The sequence below is a fragment of the Dermacentor variabilis genome, chromosome 11 (genome assembly GCF_050947875.1).
Source record: "Dermacentor variabilis isolate Ectoservices chromosome 11, ASM5094787v1, whole genome shotgun sequence".
Lineage (NCBI taxonomy): Eukaryota > Metazoa > Arthropoda > Arachnida > Ixodida > Ixodidae > Dermacentor > Dermacentor variabilis.
In genome coordinates this window covers 47,160,301-47,180,773 of record NC_134578.1, presented here as the reverse complement: position 1 = coordinate 47,180,773, position 20,473 = coordinate 47,160,301, and the positions used below count along the sequence as shown (strand labels likewise).

Sequence of the window (20,473 nt, the reverse complement as noted above, 5' to 3'; positions counted from 1 at the left end):
CATATTTTTTCAAGGGCTTACAGGTTCAGGGTCCTCATATAACGCAAATGTCATGTCAGTACTTGCCTAATATTATGATATTTATTTGGTTATTACTGCGATAGCGTTAAGGGCCTTGTGTCGCTGAAAATCCGGTGTCGATGTCGGTGGCTACGTCCGTCAGAGGAAAGTCATTCCGAACCCCGCATCCCGGACCACGCAGTCCCTCCGCTTGGCGCATATGCGTTACTGAAACAATTGAATTTCTAAAAGTAAACTGCGTCAGAAAATTCGTAAATCACGACATACACACAACCTAGAAGCATGACAGCATCGGAATGCACTTTGAATATACGAGAAAACATCATTGTGTTACGCGGAAACTAAAACACCGACCAGTTTTCCCGCTGTACTTGTGGCTGCAAACGCTATAGGTGTAAATACTATTAGGGGAGCTAGTGAGTGGGTTGTTGTCTTTAATTTAATGAAGTGTGTTAGAGACATGTACTTATGCGTACATGACGAATTATGAATATCCTAGTTATAAATTAGGTAACTATGTGAAATTAATGGCGAACAGGGCCCGATAACGTTGTGGCGTTCCGCTCTTAAATACAAAGCTTAAGCGTACTCCAAATTTTTATATTCATTAGAAACACACGCTCTTGTTGGACAATCCGCCGTTGTGGGCGAACGCCATTCATGGTGTACGAGAAGAAGAAGAAGCTCGTGAAGACGGATGGGCGCCCCTCTGAGCATCAGTGCCCTATGCCAGGAAAAATGACGCCGGCTACCGTCTCTCCAAGTTCGCCTCCGCGCGAGGTCATTTGCCCAAGGAAGAGCTCGATGCCCCAAAGTAGCACCGACTCTCCCTACTCCTATCCGATCATCGAAGAGCCCATAACCGCCGTGAGTATGTACGTGATCACGCGCCTTATTTACAGAGCTATCATGTGACATCAAGGACGAAGCTTCTCACCATGCTGGTCCTGTGACATGGCGGCTCGGTTGACATCGGCACACCGTACATTCACAACGCCGGGTAACCCGCTTTACTGTGATAGATACGCAGTTGGAATGCTGCTGGCGTCTCTGCCAGAACCACGGCAATATTACCTCGCGAGCCGCCAGCAGACGTAGTTTCTCGCCGTGCTGGTCCTCCAACCTATGTCTCCAAGATGGCGGCTACGGCGACGTCGGTGCAATTGATCTTATATAAAGTGCTAAACCAAATAAAGCAATATGAGTTGTCATAAATATTGCTTGCAACCAGTGTTTATGTCGCTGCTGAGATGATACTTTTATGATATCTCCTACTATTATTTGTTTTGCGTTAGACAAAGATGTATGACCTCGAAACCACACGAAATGTTCTTTAACGCCTCAGAGCGCAATAAATATTTTGGTATAATAGCTTTTCCACAGCCCGTTTCTGTTTCGCATCTGAGGAGTTGTACGAGTCCCGACATCAGAGGCAGAAGGTAGTCAGGTGGGAGCGGGACGCCGGGGACGTATACGTTCAGGTGACCAACGAGGCTGGCTGACACCTAGCGTGCTGCTGCATCGGGCCCAACAACGAGTTACAGCGTTACAGGCGACCAAGAAAGCAGGTGGGAGTGCCAAAAACGTCTTAATGCCCTGCTCTCACGTTATCAACTTTTGCGTCATGGCGTTGCGACTCATGCGCCTCCTGAGAAACGAAACCGACAGGCATTTGCAACGTCTCAAGACTTCTAGTGTACCATATACACACCGTTCCATACATAGCAGTCAACGCGGAGCAGGCTAGGGAGATTCCGGAACGCGCGGAATGATATGGATGGAAAACTTCATTCATCGGCAGATGGTTGGGAGACGGTGGGTTGTTGGTCGCACTAGGTGGCCGGAAGCCCCTGGCTCTCGGTGACCTCTTTGGCCCGCTTGACGGCCCGGAGTTGTACTGGCGGGTCGGAGTTAAGCAGCACGCCCCCCCCCCCCCCGCTACTCGTAAGTGAGGAGCTGACCTAGTTTCGGAGGAGGCGGGTCCTCCGGACATTTCCAAAGCATGGTAACTTTTCTTGACCGAACTTCTCGCTTAGCTTCCACAGTATTGACTGCTATGTGTGGAACGGAGTATAATGAATTGGAAGAATGCAACATCACGTATCAATCTGCAAAGAGAGACACGTCGAAGTGAACAATTATGGGCCCATTAGATTGCTATCTGCATTTTCCGGATTATTTATTAAGACTAGGTGTAATAAAATCAGGGGAATGCTTGAATCCAATACATACGAACAGGTGCTTCACGAATTAATAGTCACCAGTGCACATATAAAGCACATGCAGCAGGCATTACCAAGTCATGACCGGTAAATCACCGCCATCTTTGAGAAGAAAATAGTACAATAACTGCATTCTATCGGTACTAATGTACGGGGCAAAGACTTGATGGTTAACAGAGAAGCGTGAGAAGTTAGACCGCGCAACGAGCGACGAAACGAACAACGTTAGGCATCAGGAGACATCAAGACAGAAGTCTGGACTTCAGAGTAAACAGGTTTAACCGACATTTTGTTTGACATTAAGAGAACAAAGTTGTGCAGGCTGTGTGATGCCTAGGGCAGGTAACCGATGGTTTAGTGAAGTTACAGAGTCGGTGCCGAGAGAACAGGCACGCTGGGGACGTCTGAGAGATAGGGAGTGTGATGACGAAATGAGGAAATTCGCAGGCACGAGATAGTGTCAGCTGCAGGTGCAAATGAGTTCACGGAAAATCGCCAGGCGAGGCCTTCGTCCAGCAGCAGATGTAAATAAGCTGCTGACTGTAATGACCGTAATCGTGGTGACCATCCAGCTCAATCATTTCTTCCACCACAGACTCCGCCGTTTATCCCCTGGGAGCAGCATGGTCGTCGCCACGACCAGCGGCTCAGGACGATTGGTATGCTGCTGCTGTCAGCAGTCACCGTGAGTGTCCTTCTAGTGGTGTTCACCTTGCTGCTGACTGGGCCGCACACGGCCCGGATCACCAGGGAGCCCTGCTGGACGCTGTCGTGTCGCCGGTACGTGGACCTCCTCGAGGCTTCCATGGACACCACGCTTGACCCATGCCAAGACTTCCATGCGTTCGTCTGTTCTCGCTGGAAGCCCGGTGGGTGCAAGACGCCGTTATAGAATGAAATTCTGAGGTATTAAGTGCCACAACTACGACGTCATTATGGCGCACGCCTAAGTGGGGGATACCGGCTTAATTTCGACAAACTGGCGGTATTTAGCGAGCCCATACTTCTTAATACAAGAACGCTCTTGCGTTTGGACCTCATCGAAATGCGGCTGCCACGTGGGCGGGATAATCGAATTTTCGTCATCGAATTCAGGAGCGCAACTTCATAGCCACTGGGATACCGCCTTGGGACGATGCAGTGAGGTAGAAAACGGTGTAGACTGTATCAGGGACGCAGCCACAGCTAGGTACGCCAAGTGTCCTGTGCGTGCTGTAGAGGGTGTATGAGCACGTAGGGTACAGAAATGACGTAACTAAAATGCACAAGCTACTTTTATTCGCGCCTTTAAAAGCTTACGTGCATAACCTACGTTACAGCTAGTGGGCGTCGTACGGTATAACTTTGCAATCGTGCTCCCTCCTTATTCGTAGTAGGCCCGTTTGTCTTTCAGAGGATTTCTGGCAAAGAAATTAACTCTTTTGGATCCTGCGTGTCGAACGCGGGTGTGCCATAACCGAGCAAACGTGAAATTTGTGCGGAAAATTGCATACTTGTATATAGGCCTTATAACTCCTGATGAGCACTGGTTTGAGTTTAATGGGTTTCACTTTCACAATGGTTGAGGGAGCTTTCTCAAACGCGACTGCTCCCGCGCGTATCGCCAAACCTACTGCCGTGTTATGTCTCTCTTAACGTCGAGCGAGAGGCTACATTTGGCGGCGATTACATCATGAGTGGCTCGACAACAGCGTCATATGTGCGTGCGACGCATGCCTAATCGAGTTAAGGGTGTTTCTTCCTCTACACAAGGGTAACAGTGTAAGACACGCGGGCAGTACAGTTGCGAAGATAGAAGTGATAATGCTATAGCATGTTTTCATTAGATTCGGTTTTAGCAAGCGACTCCCTCTGACCAATATTAACGATGTTTCACGTGAAAAACGTCAGGAATAAAACTCGCAATCGAATGATTCCCTCCGTTCCTTAAACCGTTTGCACAGGGCAGTAGGTAGAAATAAATTGCCCATGATGGCTGTATGGCTATGGCATTGCCACGTTACGCACCGTGCATAGATGAAGGAAAAAGGTTACGAAGGAGCATGACTTCAAGCAGCTGCAGCCTCGCCAAGACAACCATCTCACACCGCCCCTCCTTGAGACATACCTGCGCGTTGGCTATTGGGAAACAGGTCCTACATGGTTACCGGATCTTGCAAGACATTGCTTGGTTTCTGATAGCTATTATTGGGGTGCCATCGTCTGTAACATCCCTCATACGATTGTGCATTTCACAACGCGACAGAACAAGCAGGCTTATCGGAAGAAAGAGCGCAAGCATTGAAATGATCCTATAGGTGGCATTAGTTTGCTATAGAACAAAATGCCCATTCGTAGAAAGGGTGGCGTATGAGTATATGCGATACAATAAAAAAAAATACGATACACTTCTATCGTATCTATGTAAACGCGGCTAATGGCTGTGATATTTGCTGTGCAGCATGAAGTTGCGGTTTCAATTATCGCCCATGGCAGCCGCATTTTTATGAGAACAAAAATGTGAAAACGCTCATGTATTACAATTTAGGTGCATGATAAGGAATGCCAGATTGCAGTTGGGAAAAATAATTACTAACACGTTTTTCATAGACCATGTGTTGCTACGCACTGTTAAACTTTGTGATCTTGATGTATTGAGTCATGAGAAAATAATTGCTGCCATATTTTAGAATGAATCGTTCACAAAACGGCAGAAATCAAAGCAGCAACGACTACGATGTTTATTGCATCGCCCAATGTCCTTTTGTTCAGAGTAGTCGAAGCCTTGGTGCATGAAGGGCTCTTTCAAAACAAAGCAGGATGTTTACCGACAAACATTGCGTTTTCCGAGTAAACACAACTAATCGACCAGCTCGAGACAATTCCGACGGCCCTACTAATTTTCATCAGGCCAGAGCAGGTCACTTGGATTATATTCACAATTTCGTAGTTCGTTTGGGACGTTCTACATCATGAAAGACAATAGCTAGCTCGCATCTGTAACATAAATGCATTTGTTCTCCAGAAGCCGGAGGTCGTACCTTCTTGGAAGACGCGATGCTGGCCGTCCAAAACGTCGTCATAGAGCGCGCAACAGCCGCAAAAATACCCGCGAAAGACCAGAACCGCTCGCAGAAGGCCACCATGCTATACCAAAGCTGCCTCGCCAAGGGAGTGCACGGAACGGGTTCATTTAGAGCCTTCCTGGACATAGTAATGGGTTCACCTTGGCCCGACATCAACACCAGCACCGACCCTCTAGGGGTGCTCCTAGACCTGTCATTCCAGTGGCGATGTCCGGTGTTCTTCTACGCCTTCTACGCGCAGCAAGCCTCTGACGAGCGCGAGCTCTCGTTCCTCGACTCATCGGCGGGCTTGGACTTTCCCGCGCTTTTCACGGAATACCGGTCGCGGGGCGACCACGACCGCTACATCTGCGAACTGCACGCTGCACTCAACAAAGGGGCAGATCAAACCGACGGCGAGAGAGACTCGCCCAACCGCACCAGATGGTGCAGGGCTCTCGCTCGATTTCAACGCGACGCTCTTAGCGAACTGGAACCGCACAGCCGCCAGTCCCGGAGGACATCTTACACGAGCGTGTACGAGTTCGCCGCCGAAGCGACTCCGGATGTCTCCGGTGACCGTTGGATGCGCGTCGTGGCAGCGCACGCTCGACAAGGCGAACGCGTCATGAGCACTACGCCAGTGGAAGTAGAAAAGCCGGCTTACTTGAAGGCCCTTACCAGGATCATTGGAGAGAAACCGAGGGAGGAGGTTCTAAGCTTCATCGGCCTGACGATCGTCCAGGTCATCGGACGCTTCGCGAGCGCCGATCTGGCGAAGATTATATACAACGCAGCCTCTGTCGCAGGCCGGAAGCGTCAGAGGATCTTCTGCTATCAGCTGGCAGACGCTGCCGTCCCAGCAGCTCTCACCAATGCGTACCTGTTCGAGAAACACCGCGTCAGTAAGGCGAGAGATGTCGCCGGCGTCGTGGTGGCTTCCAGCAAAGACCGGCTGAGGAGCGCGGGCTGGCTGACCGCGCGCTCGAGGGTCGAGGTCACCAAGAAGATTGCCGAAGCGCCGCTCGTCTTTGAAGGGATGCAACGAGAAGCGGAAGCTATGGACGAAGAGTTCCCTATGATGAGCACCTTTTTCCTAGAGAACTCGAAGAACTTGCCGAACGACATCTGGGTTCGGTTCAGACGGCCACACACCGATGAACTAGGCCGGACCAATGTCGGATGGATCGGATCTCCTTGGCGTCAGGTCGGCTTCCAGCACGGGCCTTTCCGTCTGGTCGTTCCCGACGTGTACATGTCGGAACGCGTGTTTCCCGACGCCGCTTACGAGAGCATAAACTACGGAACCGTGGGGTCCATCGTAGCTCGGCAGGTCGCGTCAGCTTTGGACCTGGCGGGCCGAAAGGTAGACAGCGATATGCTTACTCGCATAGAGAGAAGCACACAGGAAAGGACTATCGAGTGTCTGGTCGGTGAGTTTGAGCGCCGCTACAACGCCACAAGGTTGACGTCAGAGGCAGACAAGTCTGCGCTCTACGTTGCGTGGGCAAGCCTCGCGCCTCTTATGGACGCGCAGCTTTCCAATATTGGACTTCCGGAGTTCAGCACGAGCTTGAAGCTGTACTCGGCTCAACAGCTGCTGTTCATTACGCTCTGCTTTATCGGGTGTAGTAGGGAGTCTGACAGTGACGTCGGTGCTACGGGTTTCAGCGCGGCTTCGTGGTGCAATTTCCCGTTAAGCCTCTTCAAGCCGTTCGCAGACAGCTTTGAATGTCCAGCGGAAAGTCCTATGCGCTCGGTGAATTCATGTGAAGAACAGTAAGTTTCTCAGTTCTTCAAGCACTCAATATAAGCTAACTGTATACCCGAGCCTCCAAGATGTTTAGAATGACAGTAAATCCGAGAAAGCGTGAACCAGCCTTAGTGCATCGGGCACCCGAACATTGGTATTAGCGCGCTTTGGTCCATGAGAATGAGCGCTTAGAAAGATAATAGTATTCTTATGGAATTATTTTGTTGAATAGAAAGGTATACGTATTTAATTTTGTGCCAGGGTTTCTTTGTGCAGCAGCACCTACTAACGCCGGTATTAGTGAATGACATATGTGTCGACCTGACAAAAATACATTTTTTTGCGGTGTCTTGAGAGCTGAGGTTGACTTGTACGGAATTTTCCCATTCAGTGCGTATGTTTGTTCTCCTGTGAAGGACATAGGACATCTATCTGAAAAATGACCAATGTACATGAAGCTACGCAATATTAAATATTTACAAACGCGCACCTACGGAATTTTTTTGTGTCGTACCTTTGGCAACCATTTTCGGATGAACATGGAGAAAAAGCACATTGCATTACAGATAGGACTCGAACACCCAAAACACGAATCGAAGAAGATGATGATATTGTTGTTTGTTGTAATCTCCTTTGAAACGGGGCGGAGTCAAATAGTTGCCCTCCCCCCCCTTGGTCTGCTTGATTTATTCAGTGTTTATTCATTATTTACTACATCTATCGCCTTTTGCCTATCTGATCTCGACCTTAACTTTCGTATTTAAAACTTCTAACAATATTTTACCATTACCAACGCTTGCAGCGATTCCAGTTTTATCAGTGTCGACCCTGGTTTCTTTTCTCACCTATACTGTAATCGTTTCATGCTTATTTCCACTGCTTATCAGTTAATCCTCCAATTTCCTTTGAATCCCTGTGCTCCTGGAAGGGAGACATTCCCTACGGGTCTCGCTGGATGAAAATCTTGGCACTCCATTATGATGTGACGACTAAGTCGTTTCCGGGTTTTCTTTGCAGCACACACACATACCTCATCTTGTGGCGCATATTTGCTCCAGTATGTTTTCGTAATCAGGCAGTCAGATCGGGCCTCATATACAGACTTGATTTCCCGTGTTTCCTCTTAATGTTTTTGTAAATCTTCATAATTTTTTTTGTTTTCCATCCATTGCACCAGTTTACCGTCCCTGTTCCTCCCAATTTATTTTTTGTGACTTTTTGGTTGCCTACACTTTCAATTATTCTGTCATTGGTTGCCGTCTTCTTTCTTCTCTCGACGTCTTCCTCGATTCTGTGACCACGCTTTAGAGGTACAAACATTTGCACACTTTAGCCAGCCATTTTTTTATCCATGTTACTGAGTCCTTCTTCAAAACTAATTTTGCTCTAAACTTCTTTGACTTCAAAATAAGCCCAACCCATATCAGCTTGCACTACCTCTTTTGTGGTTTTCCCGTGAGGCCCGAAACCAGTCGCCTCACCAACCTCAGCTTAGTCTCCAACCCCGACAAGCTTTCTGATTTAAAGCAGAGTATTTCATTTGTGAACTTCAGCGCTGACGCCATTGCGCTTTTGCAAGTTCCTCGCACCACCTCGTATTTAGTGTAGCCCCAATGTGCTGTGTGTTTCATTACTGCTGCATTCCACTTCCCATTTATTTTCAGATTATCTTGATGGGTGGTTGAGTAAGTCTTTCATTCATTAATGTATGCGTCCAGGTTTTTGATGGTGTTTACTGTGGGTACGACGTCCTGTTAAACTGATACCACGTCATTACTCGTCTCTTCATCTATAGATGTCACTTCCCGATTTCTCTGTGCTAAACTTAAGTGCTACATTCGTCGCTGCATATCCACTTCGGAAGTTTCCGCGAGTTCCTTGAATCTCTGCTCGTAGCACAATTTCGTCCGCATACACCAGCCCACGTATCTTCTGTTGCCCTTTTTCCTCATTACGCGTGTAAGATAAATCAAACCTTAATTCCCTGCATTCCATTCATATTTCCATGCCCTTCACATAAAGCGTGGACAAGATGCAGACAAAGGACATACTTGCTTCAGTGCTTGGTGAATTCACACCACTTCATTACATTTTCGGCCTTCCCATTCGATTCGTACTCGGTTATCTCTACATATTTCTCTAAGTAGCTCCACGAAATCGTTATCTATGCCTTCGTGCTTGAGAATATCGCATAAAAATTCCCTGTCTACGGCGTCGTAAGTTCTCTTAATATCTAAAAATGCCATCTGTAGAGGTCTATTCTGAGGTGTTGAAATATCTATGCACTGCGTTAGTACACATATATTGCAAAAAATTTAGTAGAAAGAAGGAACAACGTTGGTAGCGCCATCTTGTAACACTTTCTTTCACCATAAAGAATTGGAAACGCTTTATGGTTAACCTCCCAGTCTTTTCCCTTTCTTATGTTTCTCTCTCTTTCAACACTGTTTTCCCGAGGCGTGTCAAGCGCCGTGTACTCTGTATGTCGACGCAGCCATGACGCAGCTACATCTTACGACGCTTCTTTTGTTTTAAAAAAGTCTAAATTTGCAGCAAGGTCTGAACAAATTTCCACTACGCAAATAAGCCCCACATTATCTGGTCGTCAGCAACGGTCAGATTTTGGATGTCTTTCCTTATGTGGGGCAAGGGGTACATGGTGTCATTCCACTCAGTGTCAAGAACTCGCTGGACATTTACTTTTGCATCAACGGGACTTCAGAGGTCAGTAAAGAGGAAACGCTTGCTCAAAAATTTTTGTACTAATTGCTGCTTTTTGCATACAAGCACAAGAATAATGAATTCTGGGGTTTCACATGACAAAACTACGATAATATTATTAGGCACGCCATAGAGGTGAACTCCGGATTAATATGGGCCACCTGTGGTTCTCTAGCGTGCACGAAATTTACGGTTCACGTGCGCGCGCGCTTGTGTGTATTTAGGGGGTGGTAGTAACAACTTCATTGCGATTCTGCTCAGTTAGGATCTGGCCGGCCCGAGTCCTAGGATGGCCCCTCACGAGGAGCGACCCTTTCGGCCCAGGCAACGAGGGCTTTTTGTAGTTTTTTATCCGGCATTCTGAGCAGCTCCTCTCACGTATGTTGTGAAGAAGCTGGCAGGAGCGACCTTGGAGGGGGTAAGCCCTCGCACCCCCAAAGAATGTGATTTTGTAAGCCAATGTTTGATTTGTGCAGATTTGACATATTGGGTTACATTGCCCGTTGACAATTATGGCCAGCCAATGTGGGCTGGGGAACGACTTAGTTTGCATTCGACGCAGGATCGAGGCTTGCGCTCGCGTGAGGCTTGCGTTTGGAGGCGGGTAGATTCGCCTTTTTTACTTGTAGTAGTTTGTTAACTCGTGGTATGTCGTCAGTGCCTCATCCATGGGATCCGAGTCTGAGGGGCACACCTCCCGGTTGATTAGACCTCGGTCTTACCTGCAGTGCGCCTCCGCATTCCCTTGATTCCCCGAATGGGCAGGGACCCATACGAGTTCAACAGTATTTTCGTTTGTAAAGTCCCGTAGGGAAGCACCGGATTGGCAGTACTACTGAGCTTTCAGAAAGAGAGAGAGAGAGAACAACTTTATTGAAAATGCCTGCAGAATCGGCTAGGCTCGCCTCCCTCCACGCAGAGGAGAAGCTTTTACCGTGACGCGGCCACTACGTCAGTTTCGTGCGTTGTGTTCCTCGAGGTCTTGGTCCCTCGCTACTTCCGCGGGTCCGAGAGGGCCGGCGCCCCCTTCCTGGGGGTGCTTTCAACTGAGCTTTCAACGACGAAAGAAAATCGCAAACCACGAAAGTGCGCTTCATAGTAAGGTTCGTTACAGCGCAACACAAGACAAGGACAAAAGAAGGTATAAAACGACGACACGACGCTGTGTCGTCGTTTTATACCTTGTTTTGTCCTTGTCTTGTGTTGCACTGTAACGAACCTTACTATGAATCCAAACCAACTGGCCCAACTTGCCGTCTTGATACGATAGTGCACTTTTTTTTTAGGTGCCAACTTTTCTCACGCGGCCCAAAGCAACAAATATCTGCCAAGCCCAGTGTCAAACTAAAGTTTGCGGTTCACCCCGACAGAAACTCGGCTTTGCACGCATGCGCACAAGCGTCGCTATTTGCCCTAGTCTTCATTACGCATCAAGCTGAGCCGAATACTGGTCTGAGGCACATGCCGGCGCTTCGTCGGCTTCGTGCTCGAAGCAGAGGAGCATAGCTGGAAGCATGCAGGGTGCTGAAGAGCTCGGGAAAGCTAAGCGCACCCGCAAGCGGTCTACTTCAGCCGGTGAGCCACCGAAGAAGAGTGTGAAAGGAAGCGATGATCATGTGCCGTGCGGCGGTGAGGACAGCCAGGCAGCAGCAAAGTTGAACTCTTGGTTTGGGACTTTGCGAGCTCGCCTAAAGGTGAGGGCTGTGGCCGCAGAAGTAAGCGTTTTTGCAGTTGGAGTAGCAAGGGGAGGCTTTCAGGCTTATTTTTTTGTCTCCTATATATGCTAGAGCTACGAACCTATGGCAACAGAAAGTGTTCTCTTTACTGTGTCACCGTGTATTGTGCTCATGTATTCAACAAACATGATTCACAGATAAAAAGTTTAGGGCGCTAAATTGGTTGAAAGTAGAAGCATCCGGTTACAGGCAACGTTTCTACGAGGGGACTTATCTTGGTACCCACCGTGGTTGCGTAGCGGCTGAGGCGTTGCGCTGCTATGCCCGAAGGCGCGGGATCTTATCCTGGCCGCGGCGGCTGCATTTTGATTGGAGCTAATAAGAGAGCCCGTGAAACGTTCATTGGGTGCAAGTTAAAGAACCTGAGGTGCTAAAAATTAGAAGTAATGTACTATGGCGTGCCTCATGATCATATCGTGGTTCTGACCGGTAAGATCATAGAATTAACTTATTTTTGTCAGTGCAATTGTGAGGGCTTCACGCTTGTTGGGGCCCTGTAATGTTCATTTGTATTTTCATTCTAGTCCTGCTGTGTTGCATGGTATGTTGATTACTAGCGCTCTTATTGCTGATTGTGTGCTTTTGCTTTCTTGAACTTGGTTTTTTAAACCAGGTTAGGATACACTTGATTTTATTACATCCTTATGAACCACTTACGAAGCCGGTGATAACGATGGTAAAGCTCCACCACTGTTGTCACCCGCCATGGGCCAAGTGCCATGAACTCATCTGCACATAATTACGCCATGCGGGTGTTGTACCGTAGGGGCATTTCTGGAATGGCGCGTCGTTCTCAATTCAAGGCCACAGCATTCGAACATCTCCAGCACCTAATGCATCTTGACTGCACATCGAACGGGCGAACCGGTGCTGTGCCTAAGGTTAAATGACTCGCTGGTAGTGCTTGTAGCGCTTCCAACCTTTTACGACGGATACGATGAAAAAAGTGGATGACAACATAAAAAGAAATGTGCAAGTCCTGTATCGCGGTTTTCTGGTGGCGCTATAGGGTTGTGCGCATGGTCAACTTGATTCACCTTTCGTGATATTAAGTGGCGTAAAACAAACAACATGCACGATATTGACAGGCAACAACTGCCAGCTTTTCTTGCAACAAGACGTTCGGCATAACTGTAGCCAACAGTTGCGTGGTTGGCAATATTTTCTAAGTGCAGAACAATTATTTTAAGACGTTGCGCTCTGTTCTTGTCACACCGCCCATCGCGCCGAGTGGCCGATTCCAGCGATAACGGCAACGTGGTGGCTGTTCAAGCAAATGGAATAATGGAAGAAGGTCGAAAGAAAAAAAAATGCAATGGTTTGTTTCCAGGACTTAAACCTCGCTATTTATATGCATCGTCTGACGACACCGTCACTGAGCTTTTATTCGCAAGTGTCTTTGATCAGCAGATTTCTTCGCTATTACTCAGATGCTTCGTTTCTATGGCCTACATCACGATTGGCTCACACCTGCTCTTACGAAGAGCGTAAAAAAACATTATGTGGGTACTATCAGAGTTCACTATCGATATTGAACACAGACGTCATGTTAGAATGTGCATTATTTATCCTTTCATCCTTGAAGCAATGGGCTTTTAAGCCCTTTCTCTATCAACTTTATGCCGGGAAATGTGGTGTTAGTAACCTTCTTATGACACCAGTGCTTTTAGCAATGCATCACAATTGCCCTCGTATCCAGCTTTTCTGGTCATCAGGGTTTAGTTCGCGGGGGTGCCACCACGTGGCGTATTGGCCTTAAACTTTTCAAACTTCCCATGGTGACGGAGTGAGGACATCAACGAAAGAAAAATAACAGAATTAAGAGCTGTCCCTGAGCATGGAACTTCACCACAAAGCTTGTACCGCCGATCTTAATCAGTGTTGTTAAGAGTGGCCGCTCGTCCGCTGGAAATTACTTGTCATCCTAAGAACGTTTAGCCGCGACGAGGCAAACCCAGCGGCGATTAATTACAGGCTTTTCAGAGACTTCCCGAAAAGCAGCCACGGTCTTTTTTTTTCTTTTTTTTAATGCTGTGGCCTCAACGGTGTAGGATAATCGTCGAAATCACTTCGCGGCAGCTTCAGCTGGGGCCTTACTCCGATGTCGCCTATTTCAATACATGTAAAATGTAGAAATAATTTTCTGAGATAACCACTGGGCTGATTTTAATGAAGTGTGTTGCATTTGCAAGAAGGTGTTAAATTCTGGTGAACGCTGGAAGCAGAATTTCGAATTAGTTCTGAATGTTTTAAAAGGAATTTTCAAAAATTGGTAAGCTTCCAAAAAAATAAAGCACGAAGCTTACAAATACGCAGCTCAGCACCTAGAATAGATATCGCAGTTTTGTAAACTACATCCATGAGAGCATGGAAAGCGGACAAATTTGATATGTCGATATAAATCTTACGTGAATATTTAGCTTTGTTTACAAGGGTTTCACAAAAGTTCTACCAACCCGCCGTGGTTGCTCAGTGGCTATGGTGTTGGGCTGCTGAGCACGAGGTCGCGGGGTCGAATCCCGGCCACGGCGGCCGCATTTCGATGGGGGCGAAATGCGAAAACACCCGTGTGCTTAGATTTAGGTGCACGTTAAAGAACCCCAGGTGGTCAAAATTTCCGGAGTCCTCCACTACGGCGTGCCTCATAATCAGAAAGTGGTTTTGGCACGTAAAACCCCAAATATAAAAGTTCTACCCACAAATTAGTGTTATTTTTGACGGTTATGCACGCGATATCAACTTTGTTCGCTTTTGATGTTCTTTTAGGTGCATTTGACGAAGTTCCGATATATTTTTGATGTTAGTTTCGTTTTCTGAATATATACTTCTGCCAATTTTTATAAAAGATTGACGACTTAAAAAGATTGCAACCAACACTAACCGTATTGAACATTTTTCTTTTATATGCAACAAGCCTAATCAAACTTGATGCGGCGGTTCTCGAGGAAAACAATTTCTCACTGTCCGTGTATTAAAATAGGAGGCGCGAGCTAAATGTTTCTCAACGTCGCGGAACGTTTATGAGACACGCCGTTGTGTACCACAGCAGCTGAAAATACAGGAACTATATGCGTATGTATTATGATGTACGCGTGAGCAACTAGGTTTTGCACCTTGGGGCGAAAAGTGTGACACAATAATTGTGCTAACTGTTTCTTTGTCGTCATCTATTAACATGCTATGGCCGAAGCTGCTCACAATATCATGTCACATTTACTGGTCAACGGGCCAGGTAAACCATTGAGCATGATATATATACATTACTTGCAGTTACATACTGCATTGTCAAAGCACAACCCTGTCATGGTTATTCATGTACTTGACAGATGACCACTATTTAAGATTATTATGCAGTAATACATGCAGGATTTGTCTGTTCTCCATATTGTCTACCATGTTGCCGTTCTACCTTTACAATATAGCTTCAATGGAGACTAGGAGTTATCAAACGCCAAAAAGGATGCCCACGTACTCAAAGGCCTCGCGCACAGCCCTTTATACTTACTTGCATTCAGGAATTAAGCGACTGTCGATGACATCATGAAGGAATGCTGGCGGTTCGAGGAAGGTGACAGTCGGCACACGAGAGAATTTGTTCGTATCCTCGTTGCGCGAAAATCGGTATCAGCCTTCGAGGAATGACACCATAGAGTGACGGAGTCCGCGTCCCACATTTTAGACCCCTGCTTCACCCTATAAGGAATCGGGCTATAAGACTGACGACTAAGCCACTCGCTTATATGTGTAGTCATCCGACAGTTGCGAGGGTGCTGGCGTCGGCCATAGGACCCTACTGGACCTCTCTTGAACACTTGCTGATATTCTCGCCTTACATCGTACCGTCGGGTTTCAGCTGAACTACTTCAACAGCCAAATTTTTATCCCCGAAATTTGGCCACCCTGCCAACGTACATCATGGTGTTTTATCTTTATCTTTATATGTAAGTTAGTTTTGTACTGAGATTTCCATCGGTTTCACCTTTCCCACGATGCCCGCATTTTTGTCGGCCTCTGTTCATACGTTGGGGAATTTTTGATAGATGTTGAAAACATAGCACGGCATCCTGACCATGATGCTCAAAAAGTCATTTTATCTTCTTGAGCCCATCTGCAAGCTCCTGACTTCTTGCAGTTTATCTCGGGCGCTCAAATGTGATAGAGAATGTGCACGCATTCGCCTCACGTGCGCAATTTATTTAGATAATGCTCTTTCGCTATTGAATCCTTGACAACATTTTGAATGTTACATGCAGGCACCTCTTGAGTTTACCGATGACTTGAAACAGTGGTTAGGCGCAAATAAAAGCTCCCCCCCCCCCCCCCCCGCCTCCAGAACCAAAAAGAAACCTAATGCACGGTTGCTTTAAATTTTAGTTGAAACATAGTGCTCGTGGTAAAAAGGGCTCCCAAGACTGCACAGATGCACTGAGATACCAAAAATGCAAGAGCTAAACACTTTCCGATTACTGTTATTTATCAAACCAGAATTGCATGGTTCAATGTAGCCCTGTAGTCTAGGAGTCAGTTCCACAACGGGCACTGTGTCGCAGCTCATATTTCACTTGACTGCACGTATGTCAGCATTAAATGTCTCAAAATCACAGTATTTTCTTCTGTAGCCTTTAACGTTAGACAGCCAAACTATATGCAGCGAAACCGTCATCCGAGTGCTTCAGTACTATTTGTTCTAAAGTACATGTCCGCGCTGCTCCATGTGTTACAAAGTACTGAAAATATATCTAACGCTTTCCCACAGGCAGCTGCTCTTTTTCCTAATCACGCCAGGAAATTGAGCCTGATGCCAGCTCCACTGAGAAATCTTATCGGGAGCGCGAACAATGTTCTCGCACACCTTGTGTAATATACCGTAGAACTGAGGCGCTTCTTATTCAATGTAGGAGAATTGATTGTAAAGGCGGAAGTACAGTCGCCCAAATCTTTAACTGGTGTGCGGGAGCGGCGACTTTTCCGGGCGTTTTCCTGGCGTCAGCGCCGTATGACGCGGCGAGGCTGGAAACAGCCTAGTAGACGATGGGCCCAGCTGAGCGCGCTTTGTCCGCATGCGCTTAGCCTCAGACTGTTTCCAGCCTCGCCCCGTCAAACGGCGCTGACGCACGGAAAAGTCGCCGCTCCCGCACACCAGTTAAAGATTTGGGCGAGTGTACATGGTCGGGCACATCCGTTCTTGAGCGCATGTGCAAATCAAGTTCATGAACTTGATTTGCGCCAAGAAAACCTGTCCAAGCTTTTACACTTGCTTTATAAGAAGCCTAGTACACAATCAGTATGCCGGCTGCTTTTAACTGCACCAAATAAAACTATTAAACCGATACAAGTAATAGTGGCATCACTTTATCATTCGAGTGTTCAGATTGGTAACCTTTAGATACGCAGTAAGTTGAGAAGTTGTGTTCGTAATTAACGGAATTGGGGTAATTAACTTTTCACTAATTGATATTAGAAGGCTAAAGCATTGGAGCTCGTCCTCGAGGTTATCTAGCCGAGCGAAGGAATTTTGATTAGACATGCTTCTGTAAGAGCTACCCGAAAAAGTAGTTTGCAATTAAACGCTCTCTGAAAGCATATAACTGACGCAGAAAAGGCGTCTGCAAGGTCAACCTGACCGCACTTGCCCTTTTGTGATGTTGTGATCAATAGTATGGCTCCGTGAGCACGATCCTTGCGGCCAGTCGGCTTTCAATTTTTTATTCCTCTTTTCGAAGGGAAGTAGTTAAGTTTCATGGCGATATAGCAGTGAACGTGTGGAGCCGAAATCTTGCTTGGTCGCAGAAGCGATGAATGACGCAATGATGGCGCAGATCTAGCGCGTCGCTGGCACCAAGGCAATGCGCCGCCGCCGAGGCAAGGAATACAACGAGAGTGAACAGCTATGTAGCTGGCTCACGGAGCCGTGCCGATGGTGACGTTGCCATCGTGACGAAATCTCAGGCGCTTTCTTTTTTTTTTTGCGTTGATTTCGCTTTCAGAAGGAGATATTGATATAAATGTACTGTCATTCGTTCTTGTCTCGTAGATTGAAATATGAATTTAAGTAACTTATATATCCCATACGTCCCTGAGAGTAGGTGTAACCAAGGAAATGCTCGCTCTCTCTCTCTCACGCGCACACGCACGCATGCACCACGCGCACACGCACGCATGCACCACGCGCACACGCACGCATGCACCACGCGCACACGCACACGCACACGCACACACGCACACGCACACACGCACACGCACACGCACACACACACATCGAATTTTCATCATGAGACAATTCAGTGACACGACAATGTCTTTTCTTTTGTGGAGGGGGGGCACCGGTATCCCACACCTGCGAGACAAGACTTCCCGTAGAAGTTGCAATCAAGTGAATGCGTTGCAATCTGTCGAGTTCCCACAGTGATGGCGGCGAGTGACCATCGTTTCTTTTTCTCGTCTACTAATCAGAAAGCGTCCAAAACTCTGCCAGGAGAAAATTCACTCGGCCAGAGGAAAACGAACGCCGTGCGGTGGTCGGGCCAACACGAGAAAAACGCATGCGCTCTGGCGGGCTCTGGCAGCCCGCGGGTAGCGATAACAAGAAAATTGAAGACGCTTAATGTGTCCTCGCAAATAAACGTCGGAAAATAAATAAGAACCTAGTCATCTGTGCTTGCTTTAGCGTCTTGCCATGGATGTTTTGGCGCTGGTAAAAAAAATCTCGATGTTCTGTAGTGCAACATGACGGCACAAATGAACCACCCCACCGCTTGGTCTCATCAGACATCGGTGGGCGTTTTGTCAACGTGTCTGATAGTGTGTTGATTTGGCTTGTCTCGTTGTATGATCCTATATAGCACTTTAGAAAAGTCAGTGCACCTTTGTCGTCAAATGTTCGACGGAACATTAAACGCACAAAGTTCCGGAATTGAAAATCTAAAGGACCACCTTGGAAATGTCAGTGCACCTTCCGCATCGAAAGTTTATGAGAACTTTATACCCATAAAGTTTCGGAATTGAAATCCATGTGCTCCGTAGATTCCGCGGCCTCCGCGAGATGCCGCGATGAGCTCGCTCGCCATCAGTACTCCCTCGAAACTTTGGGCTCAGATTATGTGACTTATGTGAGCATTATGTGACTCGCGGTGCATGTGCGTTCCAGCCAGCCCGAATTCGCAATGTTCGAGTCGAAATGTCTTTTCGAGCGTGAAAAAACACATTCTAGACAAAATCAAGAGTGATTTCTGACACCGGGGGTTGTTTTGGACAGCAATGCATGGCAGCCCGAGAAAATTTCGGGGTGGGGGAGGGGCTGGGAAGCCCCATAAACCCCCCCCATGGCTACGCCCCTGGCGCATGCTTGTTATGTTGGGCAAGTAATAAAATCCGATTATAAAAGTGATGACTTAACAATTGAGCAACATATTTCTACCTTTTAGGAAGAAAAAAATAGGAAATATATTTCAAGAGATCAAAGAAACACGGAAACCAAATCTTGAGGTTTGTATTGCTGCCACCTAGTAGGAGAATGTGGAACTAAGTCCTATGTGGCTTAAAAAAAACATCGCGGAGCAAGCTATTGAACCGCTGCCAGCATGACAGGGGACGATAGGTGCGTGCGATTAAACCACTCAGCCACGGCTTCCTATGTTTCCACAATGATACGTTTGGGTTTATAAAAATACCACGTGGATTTGCGCGACTGTGTGTCAAAAATCGAGTTTGGGAACAGTATTACGCCGTATCTTTAGAGTCGAGATAGGCATCAATCGAAGGCTATCTCCGGACTACATACGCTGTAGCGGCTATTACGATAGCAGCCATAGTTTCATCACAGGTACTGTTTACGTCTCGGAAATCGAGTACGAATTTTTGTCGTTTTCATATGTTTTCATTGCACAATACTTCATCGCTCTGGCAACAAAATTCTCATTTTCCACAGCATGATCACTGAATTGGTGATCATGCAATTGTCTCGTGTGGATTGTCTTCAAGAACATGTTCGTCACCTGCCTTTTTCAATAATCGAACTGCACTTTTAATTATTCATGAGAAACCCGCTCGTTCCATTGAAAACGCGCTAGCTTCGTACCGCGGCCACTTGGGGCGCTAGTTGGTACGTGACCAGAAAAGGTGGATGTGGTCACAAACCGTTTTTCATATTGGAATCTCTGCTCCTGGTGCTGAGTACGTAGTAGGCGCCTGCCCTCTAGTTTATTTTTGCGGTCTCCTCTGTTTTGTGCCATACAATGTCCTAAAATACTTAAACAAGCTCAAACAATGATTTCGGTTTCAACGTGCTCCGAACGACTGGCATGTTCTACTGATTCTCGTTACGGTACCGACGTATTACTCCCGCGGGCATGCCTATGCGTAGAAAATGGCCAGCAGAGGATGGGAACGACCTGACTGTTCAGGTTGGTCTCGGAGTGATAGAACCTTAAATAGACAAGAAATGGCAGTACCAAATAAGTTTGGACGTGTGGATCATTCTTCGAAAGGTGTACTTTTATGCGTATAGCGAAAAAGCGCCGATTACTGAAGCCGGGAATGAAGGACATAGCTTTTCTTCTTTTTTTAAATTTCGCGCCAATCGGTGAAACATCACTGATCCAAAGTTGCTTTGGAGGCTTCAGTCGACGAGTCGAGAGCGTGCGGGCAATTGTGCAGGGTACTTAGATTTGAAGGCGCACATCACCTTGAAAAGAAGTTCGGCAAAAGTTTCGGTTTCGAAGCAGTACGTTTCTTGAGAATGTCGTCAGGACGGATATATCCAAAGAGGGAAAAAAAAACGAGCGGGCGTAGCTTAGTGCGTATTTAGCTAATTCAAGAGTGCAAAATGGAGTCCGTTCATAATTAAATGCTGGTCGATGATGGCGACTGTGGTGATTTTATAGTCCTAAATCGCCACACGGCGACAATCGCCGAGCACCTCTGGGCCGCATAACATGTGGGTGGTTCGCAACCGCGCCTCGAGGAAGATGGCGGACG

The 20,473-nt window shown here is 47.1% G+C and overlaps 1 protein-coding gene across 1 annotated transcript; it reads left to right on the top strand.

Annotated features, from left to right (window-relative positions):
* Nucleotides 1-681: 681 nt before the first annotated feature.
* On the top strand, nt 682-7,070 carry LOC142563237 (phosphate-regulating neutral endopeptidase PHEX-like). The gene is made up of 3 exons (XM_075673789.1): nt 682-888; nt 2,839-3,112; nt 5,248-7,070. The coding sequence occupies exons 1-3, from the start codon at nt 682-684 to the stop codon at nt 7,068-7,070; spliced, it is 2,304 nt and encodes a 767-aa protein (XP_075529904.1).
* Nucleotides 7,071-20,473: the final 13,403 nt, after the last annotated feature.